Raw genomic sequence first — 21,822 nt, 5'->3', positions numbered from 1 at the left:
CGTGTGCGCACGGTGCTGTGGGCATCTGACAGCATCTGGCTGTGCAGGTAGCTATAGATCTCGGATGGTTACATGTGGCTGTGGCAGGACAGCTGGGCGAGCGTGCCTCTGGGCACATGGCTGTGTGTGTGATGGGGCATGACAGATGCAGGTCTTTGGTGTGAGCATCTTTGTGTCTAGTGCACTGGGGGCACTGACACATCTGCAGTGGAGCTGAGTCCTGCTTGCCAGCCGACAAGGGAGAGACTAAGGCTGCTCCTAAAGGCACTAGTGGCATGGGTGAATGCAGCCTCCAAGGCAGAGACTGCTCCACTCCGAGGCCATAACACCGGAGGTTGTGTTATTACCGACTCTGGATTACTGTTTGCTTCCTGGGCTTTTTTTCCTCTCCAAAGAGAAGGAGCATTTTCACTCCCACTAAACTGTCACTGTGCCGTGCTGTCAGTCACTACTGTGGAGTGCCAGTGCTGGGATGGGCTCGGCGCACTGCTGACGCCATCGGTGCCAACAGACAGGTGGTATCATTGGCTGTGCTTTGCCTCCCCCACACCAGACGCTGCAGCAATGACTAACTCCATCTGCTTCTCCCCAGCCCCCTCCATGCTGTGGCCCCTCACTTCCATCCCCTCCCCTCTTCATAAGAGCCTGGGAACACCAAAACCCAGTGTGTGGAGCCTGGACTGAAGTCTGGGGTGAGCTTCCCGCCACAGGTAGCACTGGCCAGAGCCCAAACTTGCTTCACAGGGGAGGCTTCCCTGGTATCGCTCTCGGGGGAGGGCCTTGTGTGCTGGATGGGGGGGATACACCGAGCCCCATCCATTGACCTCAGTGGTGTTACACCAGGGATGAATTTGGGCCTTGGCTCTCAACTTCCCACGTGGGACTCAAGAGTCAGCCATCACCCTCCCGAGCTGTCTCCTTGCCTTAGCAGTGTTGGGCAGCTTTCCACAAGGCCAGGCCGCAGTAGGAACAGCTTGTGGGACATCAACGTCTGCTCAATTCTGCAGCCGAACCTGGGCCCCCATCTCACAGGCAGTCCGAAGCTGTGGGTGCAGAACAGGGCGATGCTAGGTCAATCACGGCCTCCCATGTGTGCGCAGGACCATAGTTCAGCTGAGCAGAACACCCAGCTCCCATTGGCAACACCTGGGAGTTCCCCCTGAAGCACCCACGGCTGCAGCTAAAGTCAATGGGAGGTGCTGGGGCTCAGCACTTCTGACAAACCAGCCTATAGGCAGCGAGTCAGTCACTCCAAGGCCACCGCTGGAAATCTCTGAGTCTTACCTAAGCTTGGGTAAACCAAACTGATCCTGGCCTCTGGGTTAGCCCAGCCTGATATTCGCAGCAAATCCCTGATGTGGATCGGGCTGCTCTGTCCCACCTGCACCTCCATCGCATCCCATGGCCTCTGCAGCCCTGCCCAGACAGGCAGCAGACCGTCCTCATGCTGCGGAGTGCAAGAGAGACAGCAAGGTAGCCCAATGGCTCTAGGAACAGGGAATGGGACAGCACCTTTGCCTCCAGGCTGGCAGGGCAGATCTAGCCCAGGCTGACACCCATCACAAGTCAACCCCAGCAGATGGTCACTTGGTGGCCAATGGGTGGGGTTCTGACTCCACATTACAGCTGGCCCCATATGGGCAGGTGCAGCAGAGAGACCAAGGATCAAATGGAGCATGGGAAGTCTAGTCTACTCTCTAGAGGTTCTCATACTGTGCCAGTCACCCCATACCAGCTAGGTGGTACTCTGATGGGTGCTACAGGGGAAAGTGACCCTGCTGCTATCTGTGTGGGGCCGGTCCGGTCCTGTGTCCATTTAGCCCCGTTTCCAACTCAGCTCTGGTTTGGCAGCTCCATGCTGGGCTAAAGACCCCCTTAGAGGCTGCTGAGCTGCGGTGAGGGGCTGGCTCTTAGACAGCAGTGTAAGACATTTTACCAACAGTCCCAGAGCAGCTGACACATGGGATGAAAGAGCCGGTGAGGGGAGGGGAAGAGAGGCAAGAAGTGAGGGTGAAAAAGGCTGAGAGGAGGGAGACACCCCGCTCTGGGTGGTGGGGTGGGGGAAAGAAAAGGCCGGAGGCAGGAGGTGAAAGGAGCAGTCAGACAGGAAGGACATATAATGGGAGGCTGAACCCCTCTCTTCCGTGCCAGACAACAAGCAAGGCCCTTTGCTACCAGAGCATGGAAGAAGCTCGCCCTGCTACTTCTCATGCTGTGCGCATGCTGTGGGGTAGAGAGAGCTCCCCAAGGCAGCCTCATGTTCACTGCAAACCGATTGGAAAGCCAGCCTATGGGAAGTGTGTGTGTGTGAGGGGGCCTCAGAGTCCAGGTGGCCAGGCCTGACAGCACAACCAGCAGCCCCAGGGCTCTGCACTTCTATGGCTGGGCGGGAGAGCCCCACTCTCCTCACCCCCGAGCTCTGAAGCCAAGATCGGGTGCAGTACAAGGCAACCCCTGCCAGTCAGCCTTTACCGGCTCGCACCGGCTTCACGCGGAACCAAGGCGCCGGCACTGCATGGTAACAATTTACACTGCATGGGACAAGCTACAGCCACTTTTAAAAATAGGAAGGGATGAGAATCCCTCCCCTCCATGTGGGCCGCCCCTCGCAGCTCCTCGCAGTAAGGGAGAGGGGCGCTCGTCCCCAGAGCAGCACTGCCCCCAGCTGGCACCTCAGCCACACTGCCTGAAGTACAAACAGCCATTCCAAATGTGATCATTGTCCACTGGCATCTGCGTCCCCCAGCCCTGTGACTGTGCCAGGAAGCCTGGCTGAGGGGTGACTGGGCAGGGTTACACTCAGGAATCACTGCCACAAAGGGGAAGCCAGGCATGATCCCCAGCAGAGTCACCCACAGCTGGGGCATCAGGCCAGGCGGCGTTTGGCCTCCAAATAGGGTGACCAGATAGCAAGTGTGAAAAATCAGGACAGGGAGTGGGGGGTAATAGGTGCCTATATAAGAAAAAGCCCCCAAAATCAGGACTGTCCCTATAAAATCGGGACATCTGGTCACCCTACCTCCAAAGCAGGGAGCGGCTGGCCCCAGATTGTTCTGGTCTTAGTGCTGTCTCCCTCTTCTCTCCCCTCCCCCCCACGCTGCTCCCAGTGCCTGTGCTGCCACCCAGGCAGGGCCATCCCTACCAATTATGGTGCCCTATGCAGCCTGAGCACCTGCTTCCCCCTCCGCCCCACCCACGGAGGGTCTGGGCTGCGATCAAGGCCTGCGGAGCTGAGGAGGTAGGAGCTGGGGGGGGCGCTTTGGGGGGACCCCACAGGCCCAGAGTGGCCTGGGGGATTAGCGGGGGGCCTGGCGCCAGCAGCAGGAAGTGGAACGACCCAGACCCAGCCTGCTCCAGCCGAGTCTCTTGGGGGAGGGGGCTTGCGGGAAGGGGTCTGAGCCCCCCTCACTCACCGGCAGCGGGAAGCAGAGCAACGCGGCTGGGAGCTGGCACAGTGAAGCGGGCTGGGGCCCAGTTGCTCCACTTCCCACTGCTGCCGATGAGTGCGGGGTTGCTGGGGGAAGAGGCTTGGGGGGAAAGAGGTGGAATGGGGGCGGGCCAGGGGTGGAGCAGGAGGGGAAGACTAAGAAGCAGGGCCGAGGGAGTTGTCCCAGACCCCACAGACCCCTAGGGACGGCCCTGCCCCTTGCAGTGGGCGCAGCCTGTGGGGGGCCAGCTGGGGGATAGGGCTGGCTGCCGGAGCTGGTGCTGCCGCGTATGCAACATGCAACTGCTTAGGGCACCATGAAATTTGGGGCAATTTGGTGCTGCAAATTTCATGGTGCCCTACGCAGCTACGTATTCTGCGTATGCTAGGGACGGCCCTGCATGCAGGCCTTGCGACTCCCTCGGGAGTCAAAATGGCCCCAGTGCATCCGCTCTTTCTGGCTGCCGGGGGAAGATGGAGGCAAAGGAAAGAAGCAAAATGTTGCCACAGTCCTGGCTCCCTGTTGTAGCTTTTACCTCCCCCACTCCCCATGGCAGTTATAATGGGGGGTACACGGCTGCCTTCTGAAGCTGGGCTCATGCACCTTACATCTGCCCTCTCTCTGTGCAGCACACAAACTTTAAATGGCAAAGCCCCCTCTACATGGCAAGCGGGTGTTTGGTACGTGCCCTTACAGAGCGAGCAGCATATCTCACCCTTCAGCAAACATCCGACATAATTAGGCTTGGAAGGAGTAGATTTTCAATCGGTCAATGTCAGTTGAGGTCACCATACACACACACAAAGTGAGGAAAAAATATTTCCATCAATAATAATCAAAATTTATAGCTAGGCAAAGTAAGAAAAATGCTGCTTGAGAACTTGATTTAAGGATATTTACTTTGTATATTTTGACATGTGATGTTGATAATTTGTGTTTTAACCATTATAAAACTAACTTTTTGAATCTCAATATTGACTGTCATTAAATAATTGTGTTGCCCTCCCCCCCATAATTTCCCATACCTGTGAAAATGTAAATGGATAAAAACAACAACAACAAAAAAATGCTTAAACAAACATTGATATTATCTGACAAAATTATACTAAAAGAATCAAATTCTGCTAAGCCTAAACATAACAATGGAAAGGAGTATAACATTTTATATTGCTACAAAGGCATTTAATCAAGTATTAACAATATCAAGCATTCCAAAATCATGACTCAACACCCACCCCACCAAAAAAAAAAATTCATGAGATTGTTTTAAAAATCATGAGATTTAAAAAAAGAAGAAGAAATGTTGGGATCTTTTTATTCCCCTTGTGGAGTTTTGAGCCCTAACGGGCAGATAGAAACCTGGCTAGATCATCGGGCTCAACGGGTAGTGATCAGTGGCTCCATGTCTAGTTGGCAGCCGGTTTCAAGCGGAGTGCCCCAAGGGTCGGTCCTGGGGCCGGTTTTGTTTAATATCTTTAGTAATGATCTGGAGGATGGTGTGGACTGCACTCTCAGCAAGTTTGCAGATGACACTAAACTGGGAGGCGTGGTAGATACACTGGAGGGTAGGGATCGGATACAGAGGGACCTAGACAAATTAGAGGATTGGGCCAAAAAAAAACCTGATGAGGTTCAACAAGGACAAGTGCAGAGTCCTGCACTTAGGACGGAAGAATCCTATGCACTGCTACAGACTAGGGACCGAATGGCTAGGAGCAGTTCTGCAGAAAAGGACCTAGGGGTCACAGTGGACGAGAAGCTGGATATGAGTCAACAGTGTGCTCTTGTTGCCAAGAAGGCTAACGGCATTTTGGGCTGTATAAGTAGGGGCATTGCCAGCAGATCGAGGAACGTGATCGTTCCCCTTTATTCGACATTGGTGAGGCCTCATCTGGAGTACTGTGTCCAGTTTTGGGCCCCACACTACAAGAAGGATGTGGAAAAATTGGAAAGAGTCCAGCGGAGGGCAACAAAAATGACTAGGGGTCTGGAGCACATGACTTATGAGGAGAGGCTGAGGGAACTGGGATTGTTTAGTCTGCAGAAGAGAAGAATGAGGGGGGATTTGATAGCTGCTTTCAACTACCTGAAGGGGGGTTCCAAAGAGGATGGAGCTTGACTGTTCTCAGTGGGGGCAGATGACAGAACAAGGAGCAATGGTCTCAAGTTGCAGTGGGGGAGGTGTAGGTTGGATATTAGGAAACACTATTTCACTAGGAGGGTGGTGAAGCACTGGAATGTGTTACCTAGGGAGGTGGTATGGATGGATATAAACTGGCCGTGGGGAAGTTTAGGCTTGAAATTAGAAGAAGGTTTCTAACCGTCAGAGGGGTGAAATTTTGGAACAGCCTTCCGAGGGAAACGGTGGGGGCGAAAGACCTTTCTGGCTTCAAGATTAGGCTTGATAAGTTTATGGAGGGAATGGTTTGAAGGGATAACGTGATTTTAGTCAATTAGGCATTAACGTGCCATCGCGGGTAAAATGAGGGTCCGGCTGTAGAATCTTGCCTGTATGCTCGGGGTTCTGCTGATCGCCATATTTGGGGTCGGGAAGGAATTTTCCTCCAGGGTAGATTGGCAGAGGCCCTGGAGGTTTTTCGCCTTCCTCCGCAGCATAGGGCAGGGGTCGCAGGCTGGAAGATTCTGTTGTGGGTGGGTCAGCTTTTGTGGCCTGCATCATGCGGGAGGTCAGACTAGATGACCGTATTGGTCCCTTCTGACCTTAAAGTCTATGAGTCTATGAGTGGTGGAATCTCCTTCCTTGGAGGTTTTTAAGGCCCGGCTTGACAAAGCCCTGGCTGGGATGATTTAGTTGAGAATTGGTCCTGCTTTGAGCAGGGGGTTGGACTAGATGACCTCCTGAGGTCCCTTCCAACCCTGATATTCTATGATTCTATGTTTTCAAGCTTATCTCCGCACCAATGAGGGCTTGAAGTTTTTAAAATGAAAGCTGAGATCTCACATAACCCCAGGACTCCAGGAGCTGGGGCTTAAGAAAAAACACCAAGTAGTGCCAGTCTCACGATGAAATCATGAGAGCTGGCAACACCTTTTAAGATAAAAATGTATCTGGATTTTCCAGAAAATTGCTCTCAATAAGTTGAATGATGTTTAAAACAGTTACAAAGCTACATGGATAAAAGCAATACTATTGCCTAGCTCTTCTATACTGCTTTTCATCCATAGACCTCAAAGCGTTTTTATCATCCCCATTTTACAGATGGGAAAACTGAGGCATGGAGAGGGATAAGTGACTTGTCCAAGGTCACCCAGCAGGCCTGAAGCAGAACCAGGAATGGAACCCAGGTCTTGAGTTCCAGTCCAGTGCTCTAACCACTAGGAAACACGGCTTTCCAGTGATCTTTATCATAAAAATCATGCATATTAAACCACTTGCAACTAAAGGTACCAATTTTTAATACTGCATTTGGGAAGTCTGCCTCATTCAGCACAGGCTGTGTGGCACAATCCACTGTACTTTGAAAACAGCAGTTTCCTGTTTTCTTTTTTGTTTTGTTTTTTAGTAACGTACATTGTAGGCAGTAAAGTAATTTACCCCAGTCTTTAAATTAGACAGAGTGATTAGGCTGTTTCAACCGTCTTACCCTGTAGGTCATGGCACTGCCCAGATTGCTGCCTGGAAGGGGCACTCTGCTATGGAAAAGGTTGGGACGTGCAACACTATTTCATATTATAATGCAGGGTCCCTGGAAATGCTCCTTCTCCTTACCTCCATTTAATAGCACCCTCCATGCATATGGGCCAGTACTGAGGGCTTTAGCTCGGCAGTGATTTTCAACCTTTTTTCATTTGCAAACCCCTAAAACATTTCAAATGAAGGTGTGGATCCCTTTGGAAATCTTAGACACAGACTGCGGACCCCCAAGGGTCCATGGACCACAGGTTGAAAACCACTGGCCTACATAAACAGCAGATCTCCCAAGACAGTCCCCTAGTGGGGACAGGAAGGACTGCAGACAATCATCCCTTTAAGAATATACTCTAGAACTAGAGATGAAAAATAAATTCAAACTCAGCCACTTCCAGATATTTTTAATGAAAATTTAACAATCATAACATCTGAACAGTTGTGAGAAGTGACAGCCAGAAGTGGCTCATTTAAAGCAAAGCTGCATAGCGTTCCTACAGTGCAGCATCTTGTCCAGTACAGAAAAATTAACCCAAAACCAGATACCAGTTGGACTTTCACCAGGAGATCCTAGCTGTCAAAGACAAGTGTCTCAACTCACTGATCATCTAGTGAACAGCTGAGCTGGTCCCTGCCCCTAGGAGTGTACAATCAATTCAAATGAAGACAAGAAGATAAATCTGAGCCAACACTCGCTGCAGGGACTCCACCGGGAGGTTGGATACACTGACTGAGTCCTGTGTGAGGCTGCATACCCAACAAAGGGACTGGCCAGTGAGGGCCCAGCTGGGATTGTAGTATCGTTGGGCAATTCCCTTAGAGCTTCCTAAAAAGGAGAAGGCAAGAAGGAAGCTGAGGGAGGAATCTGGAGTGATTGCCTCATAGAGGCTTTGGGGGGCCACTCTCTTGAGACAGGCAAGAGAAGAAGGCAGCATCCAGGGTAAAGAGCAGAGACAGTGGCATGAAGAGGAAAGCACAACTGGGCTGTAAGCAGAGTGGTTAGGAGGAACAAAGGGAAAAGAAACAGCAGAACAAACATGGGTTGGGCTGAATGGCCTGGGGTAGCTAGCCCCCACTAACAGCTTGTGCATTGGTGCGGAGAAAATCTTACATGCCAACGGTATGTCCACACTAGGAAACAAGTGGGGGGTGTTACCACACAGTAACAGTTTAGCATGGAGAAAGTAGTCTGTAGTTTTAACACCTTCAGTGGTCAAGGTAAAAGCTAGGCAGAGCCTAAGGTTTCATCTGACCAACTAAGACTACAACTGCCTGCCCCACCTGGCTAAACCCCTTGTGCCCCCAAGATCAGTCACAAGCTATACAGTTAGGCACACAGGACGAGCCAGGCTTCCCAGCAATATCATCATGCTCAGGCATGTCCAGGGCACGGAGCAAACCCTGAGTTGAGGCCTCTGCTCCCAGAGGTAGGCAGGCATGGAGGTAGATGGGAGTGGAGCTGTTCTGCTGCACTAGGAGTCGGGTGCAGTAGCACATGTAGGGCAGGGTCTGCAGGTTCCCCTGCTGGTGGGAGGTGATGGGTGTCCGCTCTGAAGTGACTCTCACACTGGTACTGTGGCGCTGCATGTGTCACTACAAAGTAAAGAGGGTTTGTAGCTGCCAACCCGGCAGGCTCCAGCCTGGGCTCTTCCACACACCAAACCCTGTGCATCCCCAGTGCGATAGCTGACTGGAGCCCAGCAAGCTACCCTGCTGCGGATGGGCCAGGAGCCTCTCACAGCCTGCTCTAGCACTGGGACAGACTGGAGAGGCACCTTCTCTCTTTGGGACTCCTTCTTTATTGGATTTAAAATTCAAACAGTAGAAAAAAGGCAAAGTATCTAAATCGGCTCATTGCAAGAACAAGAGCAACAGCGACGCCCTGAAGCAGATGGGAGCAGCTATCGTCAGAGATACACACAGAGCATGCAGGGCGAAGGAGTGGGGGCAGCTGAGCTCTCCATTCAGAGCCCACTGTATTCAGCATCACAGTATCCTGTAAAGAGAGGCTGCGCCTGGATGCCTCGCCTGGAACAGAAGAGACACAGCGATGTTACACGGAACCCACGCATTCAGGCTTCCAGTCCTTAAAGGGGAAGGAGTTACTCTTAACCTTTTGGTGCCCTGATGAGGGTGATGTGCTGAAGTAAAGGGTTAATTTCTTCTCTCCCCGGCATACTGAAGTTTTGAGGTATCTGATGATATTTTAGGACTCAGGAAAGTGAGGGATAAGATCAGTTTTCACAGGCTAAGCAGGGTGAAGCCTGGTCTTTACTTGAAGGGGACCTCAAGAAAAATCCATATGCTACAAGAAGCAGTGCTGGCAACTCTGTAGGGAGTGCTCTGCCATTGAATCAGCACTGAACCAATGCTTCAGCATGGCACTAGGGGTGCTGTGTTGCTGCGTGGTGCCATCTACCAGAGTTGGCAAACTAAGGTCCTGACCGCTCATGGGTATTAATATGATGCCATGGCACTTTGCATAAGCCCAGTGCCCTGGTGAAATCCCAGCTCCCAGTTACGGTCTGCCTCCCTAGATTCCCTAGCAGTTCCAAGGGGACTGCTTACTGCTGCTCCACCCCAGAGGTGACTCAGTGATTTCCTGTGTCTAGCTGGGGTCTTGGATGAAAGGAGCTAGGCCAGTCACCATTACCTGAGCAGCATGCAGCGGAAATCTGCCAGTCGTATATATGCATCTTGCAAATCTGTCACCGTCTTATTGCTCCACAGCCTCTCAGCTATGGCCCCAGCTCTTGGCCTTGAGGAAATGAGATGCAAAGATGTGTTACTCTACACAGGAAGTCAGAGGGCTGCTAAGAGCAGGCACTCCCAAACACTCCTGCGCTGAACTGTGAGATGAGACTTTTCCTACTGAGGCAGAAATGCAGGGATGTCAGCAGAAAAGCTGGACTAACCTCCTGGGGAACGCAAAAGGCTCCAGTAGCAATCCCTGGGAGCGGAGAGGCATTACTAACACCCAAGCCGCTATACTTTGCTATACGTGGGGTCAGCACAGACATGATTTAACTGAACAAAAGCCTCTCCAAGGCCAGGAAAAATTGGAACAATAATGGAGGAGGCTGGGGAGCTGTGAGAAGAAGATTGTCAAATATGCCTTGAATATTATTAGTAACTATTAGTCCTTAAGACCTTAAAAGAGAAAAGCAACCATTCTATTCCCTTCTCCATGACAACTTGTCTGTTCCAAATGTTAGTTTCTCCTAAAGCAGACGTGGGCAAACTACGGCCCGCGGGACCGTCCTGCCCAGCTCCCGGCTGGGGAACCTAGTCCCCGGCCCCTCCCCTGCTGTTCCCCCTCCCCCGCAGCCACGCCGCCACGCGGGCCGCGCTCTGGACCGCTGCTCCCACTGGGCAGTGTGGGAAGCGCAGCTGGCTCTGGCCGGGTGTCGCGGCTGTGAGCTCCTGCTGCTGGTAAGGAGGCGGGGAGCTGGGGGGTTGGGTAAGGAAGCGGGGGGTTCTGGGGGGCAGTCAGGGAGGAGGGGGCGGTTGGATGGGGTGGAGGTTCTGGGGGGGCGGTCAGGGGATGGGGAACAAGGAGGAGTGGGAGTCCCGGGGGGCCTGTCAGGGGGCAGGGATGTGGATAGGGGTCGGGAGGGCAGTCAGGGGACAGGGAGCGGGGGGGTTGGATAGGGGGTGGGATCCCGGGGGGCAGTTAGGGGCGGGGGCTCCTGGGAGGGGGTGGTCAGGGGATGAGGAGCAGAGGGCGATTGGATGGGGGTGGGAGTCCCGGGGGGGCTGTCAGGGGACAGGGGGGGTTGGATAGGTGGCAGGGGTCCCGGGTGGGGGCGGTCAGGGGACAAGGAGTAGGAGGGGTTGGATGGGTTGGGGGTTCTGAGGGGGGCAGTCAGGGGGCGGGAAGTAGGAGGGGGCGGATAGGGGGTGGGGGCCAGGCTGTTTGGTGAGGCACAGCCTTCCCTACCTGGCCCTCCATACAGTTGCGCAACCCCGATGTGGCCCTTGGGCCAAAAAGTTTGCCCACCCCTGTCCTAAAGGAACTCAAGACAACAAGAGATTAACATCCACCTCCAGAGTGCAAAACAGATGGGGTTAAGAAACCACAGGCCCCCAGAAATAAGAAATAGGAAACAAACTCTGCAAGCTCTTGTTACTCAGACAAGTTCCTCTCATGACCTGCATGTGTATAGAGCATCTTGTGATGCTAGCTGGCTGCTATGAACACCCCATTTCTCTTGCCCATCAAATCCCAAAGGAACACCTTGCTTTCCTACAGCAGTGATCATTAGCCTGTTTCATCCTAGGAGTGAATTAAGTGCCAGAGACTTTTTTTTGGGGGGGGGGGGGGGGAGTGAGCAACTATAAATCAAATAAACTGTTCAAATAGTAGCTTACTCAGAAAACTAAAGGTTCCACGGGCCAAACTTCCCAATACTCCAAGAAATCCAAAACAACTAGCTTTCATCCCAAATTTGAAGCTGTACATTTGCTTGCTTTATGAATCAAATACCCTCTCTCCAGTCTTGTTCCTTCAAAATATTTTCTCTTGTATTGTAAGCCCTCAAGGATGTGAAATGCTGTATATATAATCAAAGAATGAATGGACTAGATGATTAGATCCACTAAATTTAGCAGAACTATAAGGGATTTTGTTGATTTTCTTTCTCAATGATTGTTGCACTCTAGAAGTGATATTAATTGTAAAGAACAAGGAGGAAAAAGACCATTGACAGATATAAGCACCTATACAGGGTACAGCTTTGAAATATTAAAAGAAATTGCTTAAAGGGAGAAAAGTCCAGTTAACAGTAGGGATTAATAGAGAAATACAATCCTTGAAATAAAGAACAAAAACCTCTGATAAAAAATCTCTGATGAAAAAACACCATTTACTGGATATGAGGGAAGCAGCAGGAAAACTGAGTGCTGAAATCTGAGAGTTTGTTTGGTCAGTATCCAATTGGAAATAAGAGCCACGCCCCCTCCAACACTCCCTGTCCCTGAAAAGGTGTAAAACTGAGGTCACCGTGGGCAGGGCCGGCTTTAGGCCGATTTTCCCGAATCAGGCCCCGCACCTAAGAGGGCCCCGCGCCCTAAAGAAGAGCGCCTAACTTAGGCGCCTTTTTAATTTTTACTCACCTGGCGGCGGTCCGGGTCTTCGGCGGCGGGTCCTTCACTTGCTCCGGGCATTTCGGCGGTGGGTCCTTCAGTGCCGCGGAAGACCTGGAGTGAGTGAAGGACTTGCCGCCAAAGTGCCGCTGAAGACCCGGACCACCGCCGGGTATTCAAATCGGGCCCCGCACTTCCTAAAGCCGGCCCTGACCGTGGGGGTGGGGCTCAGTTTGCTGAACCTTCTCTCCAAAAAATGCTGCAGAAGTGAGATTCTATACCAGACACCTGACCAGCCCCTGGAATGGGCAGACTCTCCCTTTCCAGGGTTCCCAGCACAAAGGAGGGGTGAGATTTCATTTCAGAGATTGTATTTCTTTCTGTTCTTTAAATAAAAACCTGAAAGTTCCCTTGTTGAGTCACCACCCCTTCTAGTGAGACCTCAAGGAACCCGCTATTGGATATATAAAATTGGCCTAAGAGAACCTCAGCTAATAACTTGAAGCAATTGCTTTTGATGTTTTAAACTAGTCCTTTGTGTACCAAACACTAGGACCACACTGCTAAGATTGCCTTAAAACAAATACATCCTAACTCTTTGCAGAATTACTTGAAATATGACCAATGTACTACAGATACTAAAGAATTGATAACTGACAATTATAAGCATAAGAAATATTGGTTATTTGTACTATTCTATTGTATAAACAGCATGTTGTATTCAGCATACACTAGAACTTCTGACATCTAAACTTGACTATAAACTATTGATTATATACTTATGTGGTTCTGGCTGAATAAATAAACTTGTTGATTGGTTAAGAACAACTCAGTGTCCTGATTAGAAAAGCACTGTCCCAAGGTAAAAGTAGATCTGAAAAGAAGGCAGTGTTAATGAGTAAGCTATTGCTCCCTGTACTCAATAAAAAGGGGTTGTCTGAATTATTTTCCATTCCAATATTGGCTAGAACATTTATTCAATTGACAAATCTAGTTTGTTAGGTTTCAGCTTTAAAATCTAACTGGCACCTGAGCACATTAATAACATTGACCCATTCATGCTTCCAAGTCACTGGGAAAGCAGAGCGTCATTTGCCTGCGGGATTAATGGTGTGGCTGCAGCTCAAGCCAGCACACCCAAAGTAGCTCTAATCTATCTAGCTCAGGGCCCAGATTAGTGAAGTTGTGGGAGCATGAACTTCAGCACAGGCTGTACAAATCTTCCCACAACTGCCATGGCTTCGCTGTTACTGGAACCTGAGCTAAATTAAAGCTAGCTTGGATATGTCTACACGTGTGGCAATCACACCCTGTGATTGCAGTGTAGACAGACCCTAGAAGGTGGGTGATGGGAAAGAAGAGAAATAGGAGTCTCTTAGCAAACAGGATGTTATGCCAGTCCACAGCCAATACACTGAGTGTACTTAAGGAAACCCACCTGCTGGTTCCTCGCAGATGTTCCCTAAACAAACAGCACACTGCTCGTGTGCACCAACATGCCTATCACTGCCATACCTGGAAACAGATTGAATGGGGTGGGATGGCAGAGCAGACAACACAGGATTACATGCTCACTGACATTTTGCAGCAAAAACATGAGCCCCCGCCCCTGCGTAGTAAAGTGTAAGTGGAGAAGAGGAGAAAGTCGAGCTGAGGTTGACCAGTCTTTCTATAGAGAACTTAAGTCAGGAAAAAGCAACAGAGGGTCCTGTGGCACCTTTAAGACTAACAGAAGTATTGGGAGCATAAGCTTTCGTGGGTAAGAACCTCACTTCTTCAGATGCAAGTAATAGAAATCTCCAAAGGCAGGTATAAATCAGTATGGAGATAACGAGGTTAGTTCAGTCAGGGAGGGTGAGGTGCTCTGCTAGCAGTTGAGGTGTGAACTCCATACTGAGAAACTGCTTCTGTAGTTGGATAGCCATTCACAGTCTTTCCTCCCTTGGTGTTCACACCTCAACTGCTAGCAGAGCACCTCACCCTCCCTGACTGAACTAACCTCGTTATCTCCATACTGATTTATACCTGCCTTTGGAGATTTCTATTACTTGCATCTGAAGAAGTGAGGTTCTTACCCACGAAAGCTTATGCTCCCAATACTTCTGTTAGTCTTAAAGGTGCCACAGGACCCTCTGTTGCTTTTTACAGATTCAGACTAACACGGCTACCCCTCTGATACTTAAGTCAGGAAGGTTGGCTAAATCCTGTATAAGGGTCCCTGGATCAGGTATTGACCAACAGTTATATTCATTCATTTAGAGCTTCATAAAGGGGAGAAGGCAGGAAGGAAACAAAAGGAGGACAGCAGCATGACAACCTCATAGAGGTTTTACAATGCCTCCCTCTTGGGGGAGGTAATGAGTCCCACAGGGCCAGAGAATACTACTGACCCCTCTCCTTTGCCAACTGAGCTGGGGGGCCTGGAACAGGCCAGTTTGGCATGAGAATGACAGGAGCAGAGCAAGGCCACTGGTCTGGTGGGACAACATTTTAAGTCAATGTAATTATTTTTTATTTTTATAATAATTTAGCAAGTGAGTGTTTAAAAAAAAAGCCCTTGGAAAACAAGAGCTCAAGGAACCACTTTGGGCCCAGCCTATGGTAACAGCCAGTTAACTCTGCTCCAGGGAGAACTGGAGACTGTAAATAATTAAGGCCATTCAGTTCAGCACAAGGCAGTTAGATGGAGGTAGATTTCACTGTAAGGCACAAGGACCAAAGCCTGGTACCATTCAGCACCCAAAAGATGGGGACTCTAAAGCACTGAAGCAGAGCTGCTCATCTACAAAGGTTGCATGTGTGCCTACCACCCGAGGCCTGTGCATTTACACTGGATACATACCCACCTGGAAGGCCGCTGTCTGCTAAGATCTGCCAGTACATCTACATTCTGAAAACAGGGAATCCTGCACTGCACAGTCTTCCTCCCATAAAGCGTTGTGCTAGGCACAGGTCCCCTACACCCTGAGCTGCTATGGATGCTGCGACGCACTCACACAACGTGGGGCTTCCCTTTTGCTCCCTTCTGTGGAGTTTCACTATATCCAAGCAGACAGCCATAAATCCAGGTTTATAGGTGAGCCAGCCACTGATGGAAGACAGATCAGGAGACCACCACACCTGCTGTACTCCCACTGAGACACAGGGGCCCAATTCTCTTCTTCCCACAATCTCACCCTATCGGCTCCAGTGGAGGGGAGTTCCCTGCAATTTACACAACTCAGTGGGCAATCGGGCCAAGGACAGTCGCCCATGTTAGAAGAGAAGGGCTCAAGCCAGCCCCCCACCATAGAATCATAGAATATTAGGGTTGGAAGAGACCTCAGGAGGTCATCTAGTCCAATCCCCTGCTCAAAGCAGGACCAACACCAACTAAATAATCCCAGCCAGGGCCTTGTCAAGCCAGGCCTTAAAAACCTCTAAGGATGGAGATTCCACCACCTCCCTAGGTAACCCATTCCAGTGCTTCACCACCCTCCTAGTGAAATAGTGTTTCCTAATATCCAACCCAGACCTCCCCCACTGCAACTTGAGATCTTTGCTTCTTGTTCTGTCATCTGCCACTTCTGAGAACAGCCTAGCTCCATCCTCTTTGGAACCCCCCTTCAGGTAGTTGAAGGCTGCTATCAAATCCCCCCTCACTATTTTCTTCTGCTGTCTAAATAAGCCCAGTTCCCTCAGCCTTGCCTCGTAAATCATGTGCCCCAGCCCCCTAAAAATTTTCGTTGCCCTCCGCTGGACTCTCTCCAATTTGTCCACATCCCTTCTGTAGTGGGGGGAACCAAAACTGGACACAATACTCCAGGTGTGGCCTCACCAGTGCCGAATAGAGGGGAATAATCACTTCCCTCTATCTGCTGGCAATGCTCCTACTAATACAGCACAATATGCCGTTGGCCTTCTTGGCAACAAAGGCACACTGCTGACATATCCAGCGTCATCCACTGTAATCCCCAGGTCCTCTGATGGATTCTCTTACCAGAGCCTGGGCGTGAGGTTAGTTACATCCACATATTCACCCCACATGCAGGCCTCTCCGCCAATCACCAGCTCCTTCTGCTCAAGGCTGCCTGTCAAAAGAGACACTTGTTCGAATGACAAAGGATCGGAAGATGGGGTGTGACCCATGGAGCAGTGTGTGCCATGTCCCCTCTGTCTCCAGCCCACAGAGAGGAGTCTGTTACAGCCTCCAGCTACAGAGCCTGGCTCATCAGCTCAAGTTGTAGAGACTCAGGCTTCTCCTGGAGGTCCCTGATGGCAGCCATCAGCAACATGTGCTGAAGGACAGTTTGACTGTTTCACGCCAGAGGGAGGCTGTTCAGTGCCCATCCCCTGACTGGCAAGGCAGCTGCCAGTCACTGGAGCCAAAGCCACAGGCACTTGTGCTCACTCGGTTCAGCAGTAGGAAGTACTCGACTGGCCTGCTTGTTAGTTGACTGACCAGCCAGGATTGCCACATCACCCCGTCGACAGCTAGCTGTGTGTGAGGCCCTGCAGGGGAGGCTGACACAGCCCACATGCGCAAGGGACACACCTTCAAACTCCAGAGGCTCCACCTGGTAAGCTGTCTGCCAGTCCTGCCCATATGAGATGCGGTTGAGATACCAGGGGGCAGACAGCAGGGCCCTGTAACCGGCCTTGGTGACTTGAGCCACCTCCTGCTGGTACGGCCCGGCGTTCTCCCGCCACACGTGGATGATGGTGTCTGGCTTCACCTGCCCACACATGACAGAAACACACATGATGCTCCATGCAAGGGGTCAGCGTGCCCCACTCCCCTAGCACGTGAGAAGAGCCAGGCCGACAGCCCCCGAGGCAATCTGCAGCACACAGCACTGCAAGGCACACACCACCCACGTGGGGATCTTCAGCAGGGACATGGGAACAGTGCAACCCAAGGAAGACCCTCAGTTCACACTCCCCAGAGCCACACACACCCCTGAGCTGTACACACTTACCTCCTGCTAGCTCAGCCCGGGACCCTGCAGCAGAAATGGGAGGTCACTGCTGCATTGGTAATGGCAAGAGTTAGCAAGACGATTCTTCTAGACAACCACACCCTGACAGCAATGCAGCACAGGCACGCTGCGCCCTCATGTGAAACTGACCCCATGGAGGACACTTCCGTCGTCCTTCCTACTCCACGCGCCCAGCCCAAAGGGTAAACTAGGAAGGATGCTCTAGCAGTCAGGGCACTGGACTGAGACTCTGGACTTCCTATGTGACTTTGGGCAAGTGTCTGAGCTCTGCCTGCACCTCAGCACCCCACACTACAGCCCGTGCAAGCCTCCCAGTGAGAAAAGAGTGTGAGGTGCTCAGTTACTATGGCAACGAAGGCCAGGTAAGTACCTAGACAGCTCGCTCCCAGGGGAGTCCCTGCTGCTCTTCCCCTAGCTGACACCCTCTCTGACCCACACAATCCCCTCACGGTACCAGGCAGAAGTGGCTGGCTTCAGCTGGGGAAAGAGAAGCAGAAGGGGCTTGGAGAGAGAGATGCTGGGAGTGCCTTCCCTGAGTGGGGAGCAGCGAGGCTGCAGCAGCAGGGCAGCTCTGAGTTCTCAAATGCCATGCCAGCAAATGACAGTGCCTGGTTGTATTCCTCACCCATCCCCACCACCAGCAGGGCCGTGGTGTGAGCCAGCGCCCTGCGCTGGCCTGGAGTCAGTATAGCGAGTAGCTGATACAGTAGGGTGTGACCGAATAGCCGCAGGTTGCGAACAGCACACCTGCTGTGGAGGAAGCTATGGGCCCAAAGGGAGAGTGTGCCTGGGACAGGATCAAAGATCTGCCTCTTATGGGATCAGGCCACAAGGAGCCAGGGGAAGAGCCATGGCCAACAAAAGAGGGAAAAAGCCCATGGGCGAGGGTGGAGAATTCCCCCCCCATCCCCCAACCCCTGGCCCAAGAGCAAACCCAGTGCCTGGCAGAGCCCAGCAGGGGATGGGGCAGGAGGAGACCATGCAGTAAGCAGACATCACTCCATCAACACGCAGCCAGGCCCCTCCCTTCCCAAGGCACACTGGGACACACTGCATTGGTTGTTGCTGAGAGCCAGGGGCCTGTAGCAGGGAAAACAGAGCAGCTCTCACCTTCACACCATTATCAAACACCTCCTGCCACACCACGTAGCCCTTGCCATAGGAAGAGATGATATCCAGCAACCTGGAGCCAGGAGAGAAGCAGTACAGAACAAACAGGGACAGCTCCAGCCAGGAGAGTCCAGCCAGAGCCTCCATCACTTAAGTCAGGGCCTGTGTCTAGACAGGAACATTACCTAGGCCAGGTGCTTGCAGCAAGACAGGAAGTTACCTTGGTTCTCTCCCTTCCCCATTCCAAGGCAGGTCCTAAGCAGGGTTCCCAGTCCATCCCCCACCCACTATCCAGAGCCATCACCAACCCTGGACCCCTTTGGGGTAAACTCTCCACACAAGCCTGTGCGGGACAAGGTATGGTGGGGCCATACCCAGGTACCAGCTTTGGAGTGGTGGTGGGTATTCTCAAGGGGTCCTGCTCCCCAGGAGGAAATAGAGTGGTGGGGTGGATGTGTGAGCCGCGGAAGGCAAACTGGTTGTGCTGCAGCTGCTGCTCTCTGTAGGCCCCTGTCACGGCCCTCACCTCTGGATGTAGAAAGACTCCAGTTTGGCGTAGTCTTGGCCAAACCCCATCTGCTGCATGAAGGCCTGGATTTCCGGATTCGACCTCCTGCACGCCAAAGAGAGGAGCAGTATGAAATCACAGGCCACGCTGCAGAGTGTCCAGTGCCCTGGGGACATGTGCCAAGAGTGACAGGAAGGAGAGCAAGTCACGGGGTTGCTATGCCACGCTGGCCATCTCTCCAGAGTGGGAGGGATCATCCCCGATGGCCCGATTGATGCAAGCCCGAGAGCTGTCTCTGGATGGGCTGGTGGTGTCTGCTTCCCTCAGGCAGCTGCTCAGCGCGGTCTCTTGCCTTGTGTAGTTAGACAAAGACTGGGGGCTGATTTGTTTTATTAGGCCAAGAGTGACTGCTAGTGAGGAAGGATGGTCTGTGACCAAGGCACAGCTCAGGGGACCTGGGTTGTGTTCCCAGCTCTGCCACAAACACAGTGTGATCTCATGCCTCTCTGTGCCTCAGTCCCCCCCTCTGTGCAATGGGGATAATAGCACTGCCCTGCCTCCCTGTCTCTCTTTTCTATTTAGCCTGGAAGCACCCTGGGGCAGGGACTGTCTCTTGCTGTGTTTACGTACAGTGCCTAGCACAGCAAGGTACCAATCTCATTTGGGGCTTCTAAGCACTGCTATAATCCAGACCCTTCCTAGCTAGTGATCAGAGTCGACAGTCCAAGGCCATTTACCCCATGGACCTGTCCCTGCTATCCCGGCCCCCGTCGAGCAGCTACAAAGAAGTGTAACTCACCAGCAGGTAAAGTCAACCTCGTCGCCGCCAAGGTGGAGGTAGAAGTCTGGGAACACGGTGCTGACCTCCCTAAAGAACTCTGTCATGAACTGGTAAGTGGTGTTGAGGATGGGGTTGACCGGCCCGTAGGCCCCGGAGGGAATCAAGCCTGCATAGCAGGGCGTCAGCAAGCCCGGAGCACCTGGGTCAATAAAAAAGAATGCTGTAAGGAAGAGTTTATGTGCCACCAAGCTCTGGGTCACTTGCTGGCCAATGCCGCCTGCTGCTCCCCAACTCAAGGGGATCAGGAAGAGGAGAGAGCAAAGGCTCCACCCAGGACAGGCAGCTGCTTGGTTGGAGCCATCTTCTCCCATCTCATGATTCAGTGACACATATCGCAGCGCACAGCCCCCAACACCAAGCGAGCATGTCCCAGCCACAGATCTCAACACAGCGCACAAGTGGGGTATGTCCCATCACCCCGCCGGACGGGCCAGACTGTGGCACAGAGAGGGGAAGTGATGTACCTGAGGTCAGCCAGCAGGTCAGTGGCAGGACTGGGAATAGACCCAGACCTCTGGACTCCCAGTCCAGTGCTTCATCCGGGTCAGGCAGCCTCAAGCATGCCAAGTAAGGCTGAGAACTATGCGGCTGCGCTGGAGCGGGTAGCTGGGTGCAGGGAGTCATCTCTGCAGGATGGGAAGGGGCCAGAACCTGACCCCCTCCACACCAGGCTCTTAGCCTACGTGGGGAGATGAACTGGGAAATGTAACAGTTGCATGGATTAAGGTCCCACAAGGGGGCCATGGCTCCAGACTATTGTGCTCCCGAAGGAAAGCACAATACTAACCGACTGGAAGCGTGTGGACTAGCCAAGATCTGGGCCTAGACTGGATTACAGGCCCACACACACACCCCATCCCCTCCCTTACAAATTCAATACTTGTGAAGCAGATTAGCAAGCAATGTTCTGAGACAGGCATGGAGCAGGTGTGTGCTGAGATGAGCTGAGGTGTACTGGCAGAGGCGTTGGGGGCCCACGACTAGGATAGCAAGGATGCTGTAGATCAGGAGTGAGGTGCACAGTCGGGTGAGGACAGCACAAACAGCGCCTCCCTGTACTATACCTGGTTATATCCTCCCCTGAATTCCTCACATCCACCAGACAAGCAGACACGATAGCTAAGAGCAAGTTACTGGCCAGGCCCAGGCTCTGACAAAGGGATGCACACACATCTAGCTGGATATCAGTGCTAAGAACTAGATCACTGAGACCCATCTTTTGGCACAACCCCAGAATCCCCAACCCACCCTTTGCTCTGGGCCCCCAGGCAGGCCCAGTTCCTTACCTGGGCCCCAAGAGAGAGTGTGGCCAGGGGTGTCAAACTCCGAAATGACTCGGATCCCACGTAGCCTGGCGTACTCGATCACCAGTTTCACGTCGTTCAGCGTGTACACGTGGGTGGCAGGATTGTAAGCCCCCTGGGAGGGCACAGGAAGCATAGGTCCCTACTGCTCCAACGTACGCCCATTTAGACCCACCCCGCTCTACTGTTAGCCATTGCCACTAGTCAGCTCCCCGCTGCGCTGACAGGAAAGGCCCCGTGCCCAGCCCAAGCAACCTATAATGACTGGAAAGCTTTGGTGCAGCGCACAGAGATCTGCCTCCCTCCCACAACAGTACCAGCTGGGCAGCAGCCACTGCCAGCACCACTTCCCACTTGGGGCGGAGGAGTCTGGATAGACAACCCCTGCCGAGTAACTGGCCGCACTTTACGTGCTCCCCCAGCAGGCCAGCGTGTGGTTGGGAATTCCTCCTGCCAGGTTGCTGCCCAGTCTGGGTTTCCAGCAAGTTTCCAGGAACTGCATAAGTTCTTTCCTTACATCTGTTCTGACACGGTCATGTAAGAATGAAGGAAGATGGGGAGCTGCTCCTGGTGGACTCAGATCTGACCCCAGGGCTGCTAGCAAGGAAGCTCTTGCTCGTTACAGGTCACCAGCATTGCTCCTTACATTCTAGGGTGAAATTAGAGCAGGGGTTCTCAAACTTCATTGCACCGCGACCCCCTTCTGACAACAAAAATTACTACAAGACCCCAGGAGTGGGGACTGAATCCTGAGCCTGCTCAAGCCCTGCCCCCTGGGTGGGGGGGAGGGCAAGCCAAAGCCCAAGGGCTTCAGTCCCAGGCAGGGGGCCTGTAATTTGAGCCCCGATGCCCAGAGCAAAAGCCATTGGGTTTCCGCTTTGTCCCCGGGCAGTGGGTCTCGGGCTTCAGCCCCAGCAA

General features: G+C 52.3%; 1 protein-coding gene across 2 annotated transcripts in view; it reads right to left on the bottom strand.

Annotated features, from left to right (window-relative positions):
* Positions 1–7,474: 7,474 nt before the first annotated feature.
* HEXA (hexosaminidase subunit alpha) overlaps positions 7,475–21,822 on the bottom strand; it is a 30,780-nt gene continuing 16,432 nt past the window's right edge. For both annotated transcript variants that reach the window (XM_065411616.1, XM_065411617.1), the window contains 8 exons: positions 20,887–21,019; positions 19,559–19,739; positions 18,778–18,864; positions 18,252–18,324; positions 16,697–16,877; positions 16,142–16,232; positions 9,731–9,835; positions 7,475–9,105 (listed from right to left, as the gene is read on the bottom strand). In XM_065411616.1, the coding sequence (XP_065267688.1) occupies positions 9,042–9,105; positions 9,731–9,835; positions 16,142–16,232; positions 16,697–16,877; positions 18,252–18,324; positions 18,778–18,864; positions 19,559–19,739; positions 20,887–21,019 (915 nt within the window). In that variant the 3' untranslated portion in view covers positions 7,475–9,041. The remainder of the gene's footprint in view (positions 9,106–9,730; positions 9,836–16,141; positions 16,233–16,696; positions 16,878–18,251; positions 18,325–18,777; positions 18,865–19,558; positions 19,740–20,886; positions 21,020–21,822) is intronic.

This window comes from Emys orbicularis, chromosome 10, assembly GCF_028017835.1.
Source record: "Emys orbicularis isolate rEmyOrb1 chromosome 10, rEmyOrb1.hap1, whole genome shotgun sequence".
In the NCBI taxonomy this organism is placed as follows: Eukaryota; Metazoa; Chordata; order Testudines; family Emydidae; genus Emys; species Emys orbicularis.
This window is presented reverse-complemented; position numbering and strand designations above follow the sequence as displayed.